This window comes from Giraffa tippelskirchi, chromosome 14, assembly GCF_054371585.1.
Source record: "Giraffa tippelskirchi isolate mGirTip1 chromosome 14, T2T-mGirTip1v1.2.pri, whole genome shotgun sequence".
NCBI classification, from domain to species: domain Eukaryota; kingdom Metazoa; phylum Chordata; class Mammalia; order Artiodactyla; family Giraffidae; genus Giraffa; species Giraffa tippelskirchi.
Window position 1 is genome coordinate 64,012,235 of NC_137288.1, and position 17,016 is coordinate 64,029,250.

The 17,016-nt window shown below is 40.7% G+C and overlaps 1 protein-coding gene across 4 annotated transcripts in view; it reads left to right on the forward strand.

Annotated features, from left to right (window-relative positions):
* DCC (DCC netrin 1 receptor) overlaps positions 1–17,016 on the forward strand; it is a 1,991,552-nt gene that overhangs the window by 1,571,770 nt on the left and 402,766 nt on the right. For all 4 annotated transcript variants that reach the window (XM_081562140.1, XM_081562141.1, XM_081562142.1 and 1 more), the window contains one exon: positions 533–689. In XM_081562140.1, coding sequence (XP_081418266.1) covers positions 533–689 — 157 coding nt within the window. The remainder of the gene's footprint in view (positions 1–532; positions 690–17,016) is intronic.

Below are 17,016 nucleotides of genomic sequence, written 5' to 3' on the forward strand. Positions count from 1 at the left end.
TCATGCTGAAAAAGAATACTTTTCCTTATGGTCATGAATCCCTTTAGCAGTAGAAACTGGCAATATACAATAGAATCATGTTATTAGTTTGCCAAGATTTTATGAACTCCAAGAAATTCTAATACATTTTTGTTAAAATATAGTTGGTTTACAATATTTTGTTAGTTTCAGGCATACAGCAAAGTGATTTGGATATATATTTTTTTCTGAAATATGTGTGTATTATATATATGTCTTTTTTTCCCATATAGGTTACTAAAAAAAATTCAGTATAGTTCCCCGTGCTACACAGTAGGTCCTTGTTGGTTATCTATGTTATATATAGTCATGGAGGAGGCATAAATTAGGAGTTTGAGATTAACCTAGACACTCGAATACACCTTCGATTCCACTGTTGCATCTTTGGTTTCTCTTGCCTGCCTGCCTTTAGAATCGATGGGAATGCACCATTCTGCGCTTGCTAACGGGCCTTCCTGCACATTTCCTGCTCATTTCCCTTCACTTCTGACAGCCTCCTCTCCTTCCTCCGTAGCCATCCTGAGCTCCAGCATCCTCCCTTCCGCTCCCAGAGACGTGGTCCCTGTCCTGGTCTCCAGTCGGTTTGTCCGTCTCAGCTGGCGCCCACCTGCAGAAGCAAAAGGGAACATTCAAACTTTCACGGTCTTCTACTCCAGGGAAGGTGACAACAGGTAGGTGCAACCAAGACATTCAGCTTAACCACCAAGTCTTTAAATGTAGACAGTGGGGTGATGGCGGCCAGAGGTCCTGAGCAGGATTTTGGAGACCGTGAGAGATCTCTGCCCTCTGCCTTTCACTCGTTATTCAGTGGAGATAATTGAGTTGCTTGTGTGGTTTTTCTAAAGCAGAATTGTGTACAGAAGCAGATTCAGGGTTTGTTTGTTTTTTTAATTTTTTATTTTCAGTACATTGAATCTACTCATAAAAACATTCTAAAAATGTACAACTTTTCCTTTTAAACTAGATATAGTAAAACATTTTTAAAAGCCCCAAACAGAATATTTGACATTTACAATTCAAAATCAAAGTAGCAGAATATTAAATATTTATAAAACTATATCTTTTAAAGATACCTGTAAAGTTACATGCAATTTTGTTGAGTTGGCATAAAAGAATGCCTCAAAAATGGGAGATTTTCCCTCATTCCTAAAAAGAAAATATATCCAGTAGAAGCTGTGTACACGAGTTTTTCAGTTTCAGTACCAAAGCCTCTCTTTGTGCATCTAAGAACTTTAGGTGTGTGAGGGGCTTCTTATAACAGCAGGGTGGGGTGTCCTGTGCAAATCCAATTATTTATAGAAAAATTCTTTGAAAAAAGCTGCTTCTGCTAAGTCGCTTCAATCGTGTCCAACTCTGTGCAACCCCATAGACGGCAGCCCATGAGGCTCCCCCATCCCTGGGATTCTCCAGGCAGAAAGACAAGCATGTAAATATTTGCTATCAGGCTTTCTTTAAGTCTCCTTGATTTTCAAAGTGCTAAACAGAGTATAGAATTAGGCTATGTATTGATAGAATCAAATGTGGGAGAACCAACGTGGTGAGGTTGCAGTCTCAGCTCTGTCACCGACATGAGGCGATCTCCAGAAAACCACATAACTTCTCTGAGCCTCATTTCATTCTTGAATAAAGACAAACTAGTAGTACTTACCTTAAAAGTTTTTGTTATGATTAAATTAGGTTGCAATTATAAAAGTCACTCAAGAGCAAGAGTCTTTAATATTATTGTCTAGACAAAGTTCAGTTCAGTTCAGTCACTCAGCCGTGTCCAACTCTTTGTGACCTCATGGACTGCAGCATGCCAGGCCTCCCTGTCCATCACCAACCCCCGGAGTTTACTCAAACTCATGTCCATTGAGTCGGTGATGCCATCCAACCATCTCATCCTCTGTCGTCCCCTTCTCCTCCTGCCCTCAATCTTTCCCAGCATCAGGGTCTTTTCCAGTGAGTCAGTTCTTCACATCAGGTGGCCAAAGTATTGGAGTTTCAGCTGCAGCATCAGCCCTTCCAAAGAATATTCAGGACTGATTTCCTTTAGGATGGGCACAAAGTTTTTGTTATGATTAAATTAGGTTGCAATTACAAAAGTCACTCAAGGGTAAGAGTCTTTAATATTATTGTCTGGGAAAAAGTGTGCTGTATACGTCTGGTTTCAAGATTACAAGCTACTGTTGTGTTTTGACTTCTTTGTTGTTTTGTTTTCTGATTTTTTTTTCTTCCGTAAAGTGTTTCATGATTTTAAGGCTTTGAAGTTTCATTTGTAAGTCTGTAATAGATATTGGTTAAGTTCCAATCTATAAGAATAAACTGTATATAATATCTCATTTCTTTACATTTATCACGCTGACTTTATAGTCTACATTTGACCATTCTAATATCTGCAATCTTCGTGTATCTGATTCAGCAATATGTTTCTTCTGACTCTTCTTCATAGGAGCTTATTTTTCTTCCCATGTTTGGGCGATTCTTGATTGTTAACTCTAGTCCTTACAAATTCGTCTGAGGGAATTTTTGAGGCCAAGATTTTGAAGTACGTTCTCCTGGGAGGATGTGCTTTCCCAAAATGAGTCCATATTAAACCAAGTTTTTGTTAAGATGTATTTGGTCCGTACAGGTCTCATGTGCTTAGTCCCTCAGTCGTGTCCGACTCTCTGCAACCCCATGGGCTGTAGCCCACAGGCTCCTCTGTCCATGGGATTCTCCAGGCAAGAATACTGGAGTGGGTTGCCATGCTCTCCTCCAGGGGATCTTCCCAACCCAGGGACTGAACCCAGCTGTCCCACATTGCAGGAGGCGTCTTTACCAACTGAGCCACCACAGAGGCAGGTCTCATACTGATATTTCATCTCTTATCATAAAGTCCATTAAGTATAATATTTTCTTTTCTACTATTTTTAACATATCAATTTAAATGAGTAAATGCAGTCTTGTGATAAGCAATTTTAAGAGAGTTTTTTTTTTTTTTTTTCTATTTCAGCTAAGTCAAAAGTGGTACTGGGATGTATTCACAAGTTCTCTCATTAGGCTAATTTCATTTTCATGTTCCACTGAAGCTTGCTATTTTTCAGGATCCTGGCTATATGCAGGGTTCTCTAATAAGACCTTATACCCTACTTTAACTGCAAACTTTGTTTCTTACCCCCGTTCTTGTTCCTTTCTAAAATTTATAGGTCTAGACTTCTGAAAGAAAAGGGAAAGTGAAAGTTGGTCAGTCGTGTCCAACTCTATGGGACCCCACGGACTGTACAGTCCACGAAACTCTCCAGGCCAAAATACTGGAGTGGGTAGCCTTTCCTTTCTCTAGGGGATCTTCCCAACCCAGGGATCGAACCTAGGTCTCCTGCATTGCAGACAGATTCATTACCAACTGAGCTATGAGGGAAGCCCCCAGCTATGAGGGAAGCAGCCCTATTGATGGGAAAATACCCTAAGTTAAAGACTGATCCTGCAAGTCTGCTTTCCCACTATAATTCTCTTACTTTGCTGCCAGCATATTCATGGGTAATTTTTTTTTTTTTTATAAAAGAGATTTTGAATAATTTACCCTGTATTTTAGATGTGCTGTAACAAAAGTGTTTTTTCACATGCTATCCAGTTAGTTATATTGCTTGAAATGGAGTTTTGTAATATTTATCAAATGCCCATATGATTGATATCACTGTTATTTATCATTAATTATTGGCACTTGAACAGGTATATTTGCATTTAAGCATGTTCCATGTTTAGAAATTTTATTTAAGATTAAAGTGTAAAGCCATTCTGTAAATATCTCACTTAGAATGAGTCAGACAGCTAGGAAGTTTTCTTAACAGAGCTTCCCATTCCATTTGTAAAGCATTTTATAATTTTCTCTCCTCATTATATTTAGGGTTTTTTTTTTTAATATTGCCAATTAAAGATGATTAAAAGATGAGCTTGTAAAAGCTGAATTTGCATCAGAGAAGCATTATGTTGCCAAATCCCAAGATTCTGTCGACAGGAACACCTATTTTCAAATATGCTCAGTGGACCTGCTTGTGCCTCTGGCACAGAGAGGGAACAGCATCATTAAATTCTTTAATGGGTGAGGATTTTGATAGGGTAACTAGGATCTTTACAAAGTATCTGTTGACTTGACAGAGTTCCAATTTCCAAATCTTTTTTTTTCTTCCACTTTAAACCTCCTCTTATATAACTAGTCCAAAGTGGCCATTCAGGAAACATGACCTGTTTTATGCATCTCTGTCACAAGGCTGACTCACATTAACCCTGGTGATGACTATCCATTCTTCTGCAGGAGAAGAGACTGGACGGCTGTCACAAGTATTACCTGTGCCCATTGAAGGCATGTGGTGGGGAAGCCAGGATCGAAGTGTCAGGCTTCTAGTCCCTCAGACTTGAGTGCTTTAAACACGTGGTGATCTTTAGGAACCCTTCAGGATCCGAAAGGGACAGTGTACTTGGGCTGGCAGGAGTGGTATTGAGTTCAAAAGGCTGCAGTGTGATCATCGGATGTCACACTGAAACTTCTCTCCTGCTGCGTCTCAAAATGCTTTTCTTCTCAGTTCACAGCAGCCGTTAAAGTATATCCTTTTTTAAGGTTCTATTTTCTTTTACAATTCGACCTGCCTCTACCATGCAAGAGAAGAAATACACCAACGCCTATCGCCTGTGTTCCCTAGGGTCATTCATTACTGTGAAGAAGCAGGCCTTTGTTTCAGTTTTATCTCTGCAGGTGTATAAGTCTGTGACCTTCTCTTAAGTTCCTTGCATGCAGCTGTGAAGACTGGAGGTAATAATTCTTGCCCACTTGTCTTCATGTATTCACATGGGTTTCCTGGAGACATCTTAAATTCAACCTGCCCAGACCCATACTCACTGTCTCCTCCTTAAGTACATAGTTTCTTCACTTTTCTTGGTTTGTCTTTGTCCCTTTCACCCCGTTGGCCAAGCAAACACACCCAAGTCATGTTTTACTCCTCCGGCGCTTAGCGCTCCCATTGGTCATCAGGGCCTGTCGTGTCTATCTCGGCCACAGCTCAGCCATGTCTCCTTTTTTTCCGTTATCTCCACTATCGCTTATATGATCTCTGACAATAGTTTCTCACCTTCTAATCCATCCCCCTCACTGTCTCAAGTTATCTTTTTGAAATATAGTTTGGATCACTCACTTCACTGCTTTAAACAATGTGAAAATGTTTTAAATTTAAATACCAAATTTCTATATAAAGACATGCACATAACTACTACCAAATTCCCTTGAATGGAAATCTGTCTGCAATCTGTACATAGACAGAGTGTAGTTCCTCTAACCTATGATGGTTAAAAATATACCACGTACGTCCAAATGGCTAGATTTGGAAATGGCACTACTGTTTTATCAGATGTGAGTTTTGTGAATTTAATTATGTAAAAACCAAGAATAACGCCTCTTTGCTGTGATGGGCAAAGGGAACATGAATTCTACATATCAGAATTGCTGTGAGAACTAATTGAAAGAATTTAGTGAAAGCATCCAAGGCAGTCACTGCACAAAGGCAGAATGCAGGTCTCAAAATTGTTTGAGCTCTAAGACAGACAACATGGAAGAGGCTGAAAATAAGGCTCAAAGGTGATGGTTGTATCACCATAACAATGGGTTGCCATCTTTTATATGAACCACTTATTTTCAAAGCTGCTCCGTGTTTCCTGCTAATGAAAACAGTTTATCCCTTATTCATCTATTGATATCTTCCTTACCTTTCAAACCCATGGATCACTCCTCCATACCCTCTTGGGCAGTTATTCCTTTGGCCATACCATGATTCTTGTCAACAGCACTCTGCAGATTCTCCTTGCTCTCCCTTTCAGACATCATGCTTTCTCTTATTTTCCTGTTCCTCTCTTCTCAAATCTCCAGTACCTACCCTCTCTCCTCTCTTTAACTGACCTTCCTCCTAGTTTCCTGGAAAATAGTGGTACTCAGAATAGAAGTTGTATAAGCTTCCGTTTAAGACTCTAATTACAACCAACCGTGATTCCATAGGGACCCACCAGTTCATTGATTCTATGGCCTTCCATTGTCCCTCCTTCTTGTTCTCCTTCACTTGTTAAATAGCTAAAATCCCACAGTCGATTCTTAGAAACACTGAGATACACCAATGCTTTGCTTGTTATTCTCATTTAATATTAGTTTCTTGGGGGAAAAAAAAACTCAAACTAATTTTCTGCCTACCTTTTCTTGTGCTTTTGGAGCTGAATATACCTGGAAGAAAATATGCAGCTGTGCCGATAGTCCTGAAATTCGTAACTACTCATCTGAAGTTGCCTCTTCATGGTGCTGGGAGTTAGACTGCACAGAGCAGTCAGCCTCTCGCACACACGACCCTAAGGATATTTAAACCTCCAACGCCTTCCCTCTCTCCCCTGTTCTTAATTAACCTTCCTTCTAATTTCCTGGAAAATAGGAGTACTCGGAATAGAAGTTGTATAAGCTGCGTATCTGATTTATCTATCTCAGTGGATTTTTAAGTATGTAACCTGTCTTTCCTCAAATTGCTGTAAAGGAATTGGCCCTGCTCTTAACAGGGCCAAACGTTCACTTCCGTACTAGATCCCACCCTGTCTTGCAAACAAAAGAACACAGCTTCAGCTCAGTCTTTCTCTTCACTGTCAGTGTTCCACACCTTGGGGTATCATGCCCATCAGCATACAGGTATGAATTTGTATTTTCCGTCGCAACAAACCATTCCTCTCAGTCCCGTTTCTCCCTTCTCTATCACTTCATTCTCTTCCCTTTTACAGCAACATACCTCAAGTTGTCTAGGTGAGGTGAAAGTCGCTCAGTCGTATCCAACTCTTTGCGATCCCGTGGACTATACAGTCCATGGAATTCTCCAGGGCAGAATACTGGAGTGGGTAGCCTTTCCCTTCTCCAGGAGATCTTCCCAACCCAGGGATCAAACCCAGGTCTCCCGCATTGCAAGCAGATTCTTTACGAGCTGAGCCACAAGGGAAGCCTTGTCTAACTCCAATACCTTACCTCATATTCCAGTTATGATTCTATCCCTAGTATTTCACTGAAACTGATCTTATCAGGGTTTACCAGGTGGCATCCGTGATGCTAAACCCAGTAGTCAATTGCTGGTCCTCTCATTACTTGGATAGTTAGCAAATGTTCTCACTATTGATCACTTCCCCTATCATTAAACATATTCTTCCCTTGGATTCTAAAACACACATTCTCCTGATTCTATTCTAGTCCTTGTGGCTACTCATTTTCAGGCTTTTTTTACATGTTACTCTTAGTCTCCCTGACCTGTGAATATTAAGTTGCCCTAGAACTCAGACTTTAGAGATATCAGTTCATCTAATTTGTGACTTTATATCAATATTCTGTCAATATGTTGATGCCTTCTAAATTTGTATACCTGGTCCTGATGTTTTACCTGCAGTTCTGAACCATATAGCCCAATTCCTGTTTGATTTCTCAACTTTGATTTGTCATGATCATCTAAAACTTATAAACAAATTATCTATTTTCCTTCGACCTCAACCCCCTGCCAAACCTTTGTCATTCCAGAGGTTCCTCCATCTCAGTAAAATCCACATATTTCTCATTACTCAAGCCAAAGTCCTTGGAGTAATTGTTAAGACCTCTTTTTCTCAAACCCTACATTAAATCCATCATCAAGCCTTAGCAGCACTACCAAAATATATCATGAATCCTTGTAAAATAGGATACCTGATATTTGCTACAAAATAATACTTAAAGACTGGCTTTTGTGATTTATTTTATGCTGACTGATGGGAATAATGTGGGTCATCATATCATTCTGTGTAATTTTGTATTGCTCAAAATTTTCTATAATAAAAAAGTTGAATATATAAATAAAAATAAAACATATACGGAACCCTGCCACTTCCTCCCCCTTCTTCCCACCATCAAGTCTCATCCATACTATTGTTACAACCTCTCCAGTCTATTCTTACCTTAGCAGCTGGAGTTAACCTCAAGTTCACACAAGTTGGGGTGTGTCATTGTCATTGCTCTTCTTCAAAACCCTCCAGTGACCACCTGTCTCATTCAGAGAATTACCAGAAACCCTTCTTGACCGGGCCCCTTGTCACTTCCCACCTTCATCATCTGTGTTTCCTGTTTTCTTTTCCAGTCACTCCTCCCCGGTCTCCCTGACTCCTCTGTGTTCCGTCTGTGCACCAAGACCCCTTCTCTCTCCAGACCTGTGTCCCAATGCTTCAGTCTCCCTAGAGTGCTGCTCCCCCAAACATTGGACACGGATCATTCTCTCTGTCACTAAGTCTTTGCAGAGACGGTATCCTCGCTTGGAAGTTTTACCTGACTGCTAACCTTCCCCGTGTCCCTATTCATTCTTATTTTTCATCACTGAGTTATTACCTTTTAACTATTGTTTTCCGAATCCCTTTTCTCACCACCTGAATATAAGCATTATGTGGGCAAGGATGTTTTTATCACTTTTATTCACTGAGTTAGTCTCAGCACCCAGAGCAATGCCGAACTTAGAGTAAAAGCTCACACAGTAGTTGTTGAATTGAAGTTCCAATTGAAATGTCAGCCACCATGTGAAACTCTCCAGAGTCCTATAGGTCAGAAGCCATCAACTTCTCCTTTATCTGCCCCTTTCACTTTGATTATATGACTATGCTAAGTATTTGGCACCTTGTATCTGGTTTGCGTTTCTTTGACTGTATGTGTATTTCTCTCCCCAGTGATTGAGACAGGATCTTATTTATAATCCTGTATCCAAGTGTCTAGTTTCCTGACTTCTGCAGATGTTTACTGATCGGAACTGATAAGATAAAAGTGGCGGAGAGGCAAATGTGATATTCTTAATAGAGTTTTCCTCAACCAATAAAGCAAACTGTGTTACTGAGAAGATAAAAATGCTGACTGCAATTCAATCGAAACTTTTTAAATTGAGAAACAAAATGTTGATTTTGAAATTTGATTCCACTATCTTGGTTCATTTTCTGTTTTCTGGCTCTCAACTAGAACAAACATGAGCCATGTCTCTCTGAGCGATTATCTGGGATGCTTATTTGCCTGTATAGGTTTATTTAGCCCCTTAACACAACAGCTTTTTAAAAGGTAGTGGATTTAACATTCGCCTCAGATTTGCGATGGCTTTGTCAGGCAAATTACTCTAGCTCAGATTATCATTAATCTGTTTGACTGGTTAATGGTGTCAATAACGCAAGTGCCATGGTTAACATTTTTTATTCAGCCCCTGAGGAGCTTTCATTTCTTAAGTCAGAGGACACTATAAATTTAGAACCTGAAAGACAGAATTTACAGAGATAGAATTGCCTCACAGACATCCAGCTGTCTCACCCTACTACCTAAAAATCTTTAGAATGGAGAATGATCTTAGGAATCATAGTCCAACTTTCTGCTACTTAAACATCTAGCGGCTGATGCCCAAGGGAGGGGTCAGTTGCATCCATAAGACCACATAATAAGCAGCCACACTGAGATGCTGAGAGCAAGCATTTATTGACTATTCACTGGTACCAGGAAGCAGGCATCTTACATAAGTTATCTTAATTCATCCTTACAGCAAAGCATTATCCAGACGAGGCTTAAAGAGGTTTACACCTCTGCTATACAGCTGGCAAGTGGTAGAACCGAGACTGGATGCAGGCCTGCGTCCGGAGCAGGTGTTCTCAATCTTGACACCTGCTTGTTCTCAGCAGTTAGTGGATTAATCTGGAAGAGAATCAAACTTTCTTGATATTTTCAGAATTAGGATATGGATTTCTTCTACAGGCTTCTTTCTGATAATTCTCTGACTTAATGGTGAGGCTGATTTGCATCCTTTATTTACTGTGTAAAGCACAGTAGCAAATATTTGTATGTATGTAGAACGTTATACCTTCCATTCAGCAATCTAAAATTATATATGGAGTGTGACTCAGTGTATTCACAAGGTTAAGGCTTTGACGCTGTGAAATTGAACTTCCTGGGCTTCGATTCTGGCTCAGAATTGAGCCAGCCATGTGGCCTTGGGCCACTTACTGGTGCTTTCATTTCCTCATGTGGATTAATAATAGTGCCTGACACGTAAGGGAGTGATGAGTATTAAACAGGGTTGAGAAAGTGCCCAAAACACTTGGTCATTGCCTGGGACAGATGGATCCATGGGATGGATTCATGTGGCTTGGAAGTGAAAATCAATGAAATAAAGGCATTTCCCAGTTCATGTTTAGAGAGAAATTATCACTTTCACAAATGTTTGCACGTTTGATTCTCAGATAAGGCTGGTATGATAATCTCTGTTTTACAAATGAATTTGCCTGACTCAATTCAGAAAGTCTATAAACCATCAGGAATACACAGAAGAACTATACAAAAAAGATCTTAATGACCCAGATAACCACCATGGTGTGATCACTCACCTAGAGCCAGACATCCTGGAATGTAAAGTCAAGGGGGCCTGAGGAAACATCACTACTAACAAAGCGAGTGGAGGTGATGGAATTCCAGTTGAGCTATTTCAAATCCTCAAAGATGATGCTGTGAAAGTGCTGCCCTCAATATGCCAGCAAATTTGGAAAACTCAGCAGTGGCCACAGGACTGGAAAAGGTCAGTTTTCATTCCAATCCCAAAGAAAGGCAATGCCAAAGAATGCTCAAACTGCCGCACAATGGCACTCATCTCACATGCTAGCAAAGTAATGCTCAAAATTCTCCAAGCCAGGCTTCAACAGTACATGAACTGAAAACTTCCAGATGTTCAAGCTGGGTTTAAGAGAGGAACCTAAGGTCAGAGGAACCAGAGATCAAATTGCCAACATCCATTGGATCATCGAAAAAACATTAGAGTTCCAGAAAAACATCTGCTTTATTGACTATGCTAACGCCTTTGACTGTGTGGATCACACCAAACTGTGGAAAATTCTGGAAGAGATGGGAATACCAGACCACCTTACCTGCCTTCTGAGAAATCTGTATGCAGGTCAAAAAGTCACAGTTAGAACTGGACATGGGCCGAGAGACTGATTCCAAATCGGGAAAGGAGTACGTCAAGGCTGTATATTGTCACCCTGCTTATTTAACTTATATGCAGAGTACATCATGTGAAATGCTGGGCTGGATGAAGCATAAACTGGAAACAAGATTGCCAGGGGAAATATCAATAACCTCAAATATGCAGATGACACCACCCTTATGGCAGAAAGTGAAAGAGCCTCTTGATGAAAGTGAGAGGAGAGTGAAGAAGCTGACTTAAAACTCAGCATTCAAAAAACTAAGATCATGTCATCCTGTCCCATCACTTTCATGGCAAATAGATGGGGAAAGAGTGAAAACAGTGAGAGGCTTTATTTTCTTGGGCTCCAAAATCACTGCAGATGGTGACTGCAACCATGAAATTAAAAGACGCTTACTCCTTGGAAGAAAAGCTATGACCGACCTAGACAGCACAATAAGAAGCAGGGACATTACTTTGCCAACAAAGGTCTGTCTAGTCAAAGCTGTCGTTTTTCCAGTGGTCATGTATGGATGTGAGAGTTGGACTATAAAGAAAGCTGAGCACCAAAGAAGTGATGCTTTTGAACTGTGGTGCTGCAGAAGACTCTTGAGAGTCCCTTGGACTGCAAGGAGATCCAACCAGTCTGTCCTAAAGGAAATCAGTCCTGAGTGTTCATTGAAAGGACTGATGCTGAAGCTGAAGTTCCAATACTTTGGCCAACTGATGCAAAGAACTGACTCACTGGAAAAGACCCTGATGCTGGGAAATATTGAAGGCAGGAGGAGAAAGGGACGACAGAGGATGAGATGGTTGGATGGCATCACCGACTCAACGGACATGAGTTTGAGCAAGCTCCAGGAGTTGGTGATGGACAGGGAAGCCTGGCATGCTGCAGTGCATGGGTTGCAAAGAAGTGGACATGACTGAGTGACTGAACTGACCTGACAAAGCATCACCTAAGAAGCTATACAACTAGGAAATATAAGCAGGATTTAAATGCAAGTTTCTAGTCCAGTGATCTCTTTATTATATCACACAAAGTAAAAGATACTTCCTAAAAGGACTGCAAGAGTTCAGGTGAGAGAATTAAAGCACTTTCATGAGCATCATTCTGTTTAATCCTCACAGAAACCCTATGAGTTTGGCAGATAAGGGGCTGATATCTTCTTTTTGCAAATGAAGCAGAAAAGGTTCCAAGACAGCCTCTGACTTGCTCAAGGTCATACGCCTGTTTTGTGGCAGAACAAACGCTGGACAGGGGCTTCCAACTTGCAGCTGTTTGCTTTCCATGGCTTTATGCCACTTCAGGGAACCTCTGCTCACTGCTCGGGATTAGAGACCAGCTTTTCATGACTGGCATGGAGAATTCATTTTAGAATGCATCGTGCATTACATGTTCTTCACAGTGTTTACATATTCTTTCCCTGCCCCTCAGAGTTGAGGATCGGGCAACTGATGAAGCTTGTTATGAAGGGAGTGCATTGTGATGCAAAGACAGCATGTGATACAAAGACTCAGAATCCAAAGCTCCACCTTCAAGCTGCGTCAGGCCTCCTGTCACTCTGCTTCTCTGCCAAGTGTAAAGCCCTGTCCATTCTCAAGAGTTCTAGATCACTAAATGAGAGAAGAGTTCTAGATCACTAAATGAGAGAAGAGTTCTAGATCACTAAATGAGAGAAGAGTTCTAGATCACTAAATGAGAGAAGAGTGATTTAATTTTTCCTGTGGTCTTGATGCATATTGAAATATAAAACATGTCATCAATAGATTTCCCATGTAAATGAATGACTCATTTTTCACCTGTGAGTTGACCGTGTGTCCAGAACTGGATTGGAAGTAATAGAGGAGGGAATGGAGTCTTAGAAACAGTTTAGTCGTGTTTAGTAGGTATGCAGGAGTAAGGCGTATCCGTGAAGATGGAGCAGTGGAGACAGATTCTAGAAGTATTCAGGAAGCAGAGTGGACAGGACAGGGTGAGAGATTGGATAATAATTGTGAGACAGAAGGAGTGTTCAAGGATGATTCCTAGCATTCAGCTTATGGCGAGACAAGTTGCTGAAATTAGGATGGTGGAATAATCCAAGTTTGAGAATGAAGATCAGAAAGTCCCACTCAGACATGATATGTTTGATATACTTTTCAATATTCAAGTTGGAATGTCAAGCAGGATCCTCCTCAAAAACAGAAAGCTGGAGCTCAGAAGAGAAGTTTGGGTTGGAGATATCTATCAGGAATTTGTCAGCATGGAGATGACAGCAGCAGCTAAAGAAGGGTAAGACCGGCCTTCCCCAAATCACAGAATGAGGATGGGACCCAGAGCAGAGTCATATTTATTCTGAGGGCATTGGCTGGAACTACTAAACAAAATAAATCATATGAATCCAAAACTTTTCTTTTTCCATGAAAAAACAGTTGTTGTATTTGTTGTTGCAGTCATTGTTGGTTATGTAACTAGTGTTTTGGATGTGTGCTAGATGCTGGAACAAATCATGTTGAGACAAAGATTTTTTAAGCCTGTTCCTCAGACTGTGTGTGTGTGTTTAAACAATTCAAGTAAAAACAAAAATTTTAACCCAAATTTAGTGAAAATACCTCTGACCAAGAAGATGACTTCCATTCCCCCATTATGCTTTGACTAGGGGTGGATCACCTCTGAACCTACTTTCCCTTCAAGATAACACTGATTCCAGAGTCTCTGGTTCTGGGGTGAGAAAGGGTGGCATTTGGGTGGCGGTCGATGCTGTCACTTTAAGCCCTATTTCAGTAAATAGCTTCTTTCCAATTAAAATCTTCCCATCATTGCACCCTTGCTGCTTTTATTAAATAAATAAAAATTAAAGTGGAATGGATCAAAAGATGTTAAAAATCTCTCCATTAAAAGTACCATAGGTCCTTCCTGAAGAAGGAGTATTAATAGAACTCTTCCTTTTTAAAGCAATTAATTAGGCATTTGATACATCAAGACCAAATTTGTTGCTCAGCTCACAGCTGTGACTGCCTGTTAACAGCCTGCTAATTATAGCAAGAGGATATATGTTTACTTAAGATGTATGCTTAATATAGGCAAGAGGATATATGTTTACTTAAGATGTATGCTGCAGATAGATTCAAATGATCCTCTAAGAAATGATACCACCTTAAACTGTGCTTACTTCCGAAACTTAAATACAGCAGTGCTGAATTCAGCTAATAAACACACAGAGGTAATTTTCTATTCCCAATAAAGAATGATAGATTTTTTTATACAGCTTCTTTGAGGAGATCTCACTGTTTTCGAATCATGAGAAAGAAACCTAGGAAAGCGAAGTGGCATCTGAAAGCCACCCAGAGTTGGAAGGAAACATTTCGGAGATCACACTCTGTGAAGATCTTACACAATTATTCTATTAAAATTGTTATTTTTGTTTATGCTTTCATTTAAAAATGAGTACCAGCAGCATAGGCATTATTATTTTTAATTTTTAGTTAGAGGGTAATTGCTTTGCAATGTTGTGTAAATTCCTGCCGTACAACAACGTGAATCAGCCAGAGGTATACATATGCCCCTCCCCCTTGAGCTCCCACCCCTCTAGGCTGTCACAGAGCACCAGGTTGAGCTCCCTGTTTCATACAGCAACTTCCTACTAGGTATCTGTCTTGCATATGGTAATATACATCTTTCAATGCTACTCTGTCAATTCCCACCCTCTCCTTCCCCCACTATTTCCACAAGTCTGTTCTCTGTGTCTGTGTCTCTATTCCTGCTCTGCAAATGTTCATCAGTACTGTTTTTGTAGATTCCATATACATGTGTTAATAGACGATATTTTTTCTCTTTCTGACTTACTTTACTCTGTGTAACAGGCTCTGGGTTCATCCACCTCACTAGAACTGACTCCAATTCATTTCTTTTTATGGCTGAGTAATATTCCATTGCATATATGTACCACAACTTCTTTATCCATTCACCTGTAAATGGACATCTAGGTGGCTCACATGTGGCATAGGCATTCTTTATCTGCAGTGAGTATATACAGGCTGAGTGTCAATAGGATATGAATGGAATGTGACTTCTCTTCTGAAATAATTCACAGTTAATTCAAAGAGACTGACATGTCTGTCAACACAATGTGATACAGGCTACAGTAGACATGTAAACCAAAAGCAACAGAAGCACGAAGGAGATAGTATTTATGCTGGTTGAATCAGAGGACATAACGGTAGGAAAGCTCTAGCCAGGAGAATTTATTTGAGTTAGAGTTGAAGAATGAAGGAGCTTCTGCCACACTGAGAAGGAACGGAGTCAGGAGAAGGTAACTCCAAGATAATCAAAATTAAACAAAATTAATGAAAGAAAGAACGACAAAGGTAGGGATGGACAGGGTGTTGTGGGGCAGAGTGACCATTTACAGATGATTGTGTTAAGGGTTGGGCCATATCTTAAAGGTCTTTGAATCCCATCCCAAGAAGTGGATATTGTATTGGCTATAGAATGGCAGCCAGCATGATGTTTTGGGCATGGAGTTGACAGACTATGTATGTTAGAAGAGTGTTTCTGTCAACAGAAGAACTGGGAAGACCAACGACAAAGAACTAGGAAACTTATTATAATGCAACCCATGGTAAGTAGGAACTGGATCAGGAGCCAGTTCCAGGCACAGGACAGTATGGTCTAACCAGAGTTAGGGCTCAATGTATATGCTCAAGGGTACCTTCCATGTCACCATGTATGACTCCCTGAATTAATATGTATCAACATTAAAGTGTTACCAACAAGGGTTCTTGGCCTTCTTAACCAAGAGAAATTGATCAGAGTCCTGACAAGAGATTCAGGCAAGGCTTTACTGGAGACCCTGCTGCAGCAGCAGGGAGAGAAAACCAACCATAGGTTCCCTTGCTTGCTACCTCCCCAAGGGGAGCGGAAACTTGTTCCTTGTAAGGGGTGAGGATAGGGGTGTGTCTAGGGATCAGGCCAGAGGAGTGGCTTAGGTGGTTTGCCCATCCCTTCTTAGGTGGTGGTGTGTGCAGGGGGCATGCCCAGTACCCTGTTTTTGCTCCAGGCTCTTCAGAAGCGGTGCTTGGTCTCTTTGTATCTTTTTTGGTCTCTTTGTATCTTTTATCCAGAATTCGCCCTAAGTGCCCATGCATGCAGTTATTTCTAGTCCCATACAGTTTCTTTGTATTTTGTTGCTCCAAGACAGGGTTATCGGGGTGCAAGCATGGCTGCACTGCAGCAAAGGGTCCCAGGTCCCAGGTCCAGGCATATCTCATAAGGAGGTTTTAGATGAAAAGCCTGATCTCAAGAAAGCAGCAGAATTATTGTTACTGGGTCAGAGTATATGCTTTTAGAACATAGTAGTTATTTTCCAAGAAATCTCAACCAGGTAAACCAAAGCCCAGAGAACCAGAATTTACAAGAAAGAGGTGCTTTTTATTAACGAATTCCTCTTGGTCTCCATGTAAAGGTCAGAGAAGGCAAGCTGCCTACACCTTTTCCAGCCAGCAGAAGGAGACAGACTATATAATTTATACTGTGTGGATGTTCAGTGAAGGAATATGCCATGAGTGGATTCTGGTCTTTCTACTTCAGTCAACTTAATCTTAACTTGCTCACACTAACTCAGAGGCAAGTGGAAAATAAGTGGAATAATGATGTTCTGGACAGTTCATCTGCCACCACAGACCATGACAGAGTTCTCTGGGTTTGACGGGTAATTATGTCTTCAGAGTCATAGGCAAAAACTTCTTGGAGATGCAGCCAGGACCCCCACTGCTTTCCCAGGAGTGGTTGGTGCGGTGACAGGCAGTATCCCTGGACACAATAATTGGGCAAATTCCTAACATCTCTGTTCTTCAGAACCTAGTGCATTTATCTGCCCATTTACAGAGGAGCATGGGCTAGAATGAGCAAAATAAAGTCCTGATTACTAACTGCCTAAAGAGAGAGATTATGGAGAGTTTACTTTAGGTGCCTGCCACTGCCAGCAGTGTGGAACCAAAGAAATGAGTCACAAACTGTCCTTCCAAATTCGGATTTTATTTCCTTGTTGGGAGA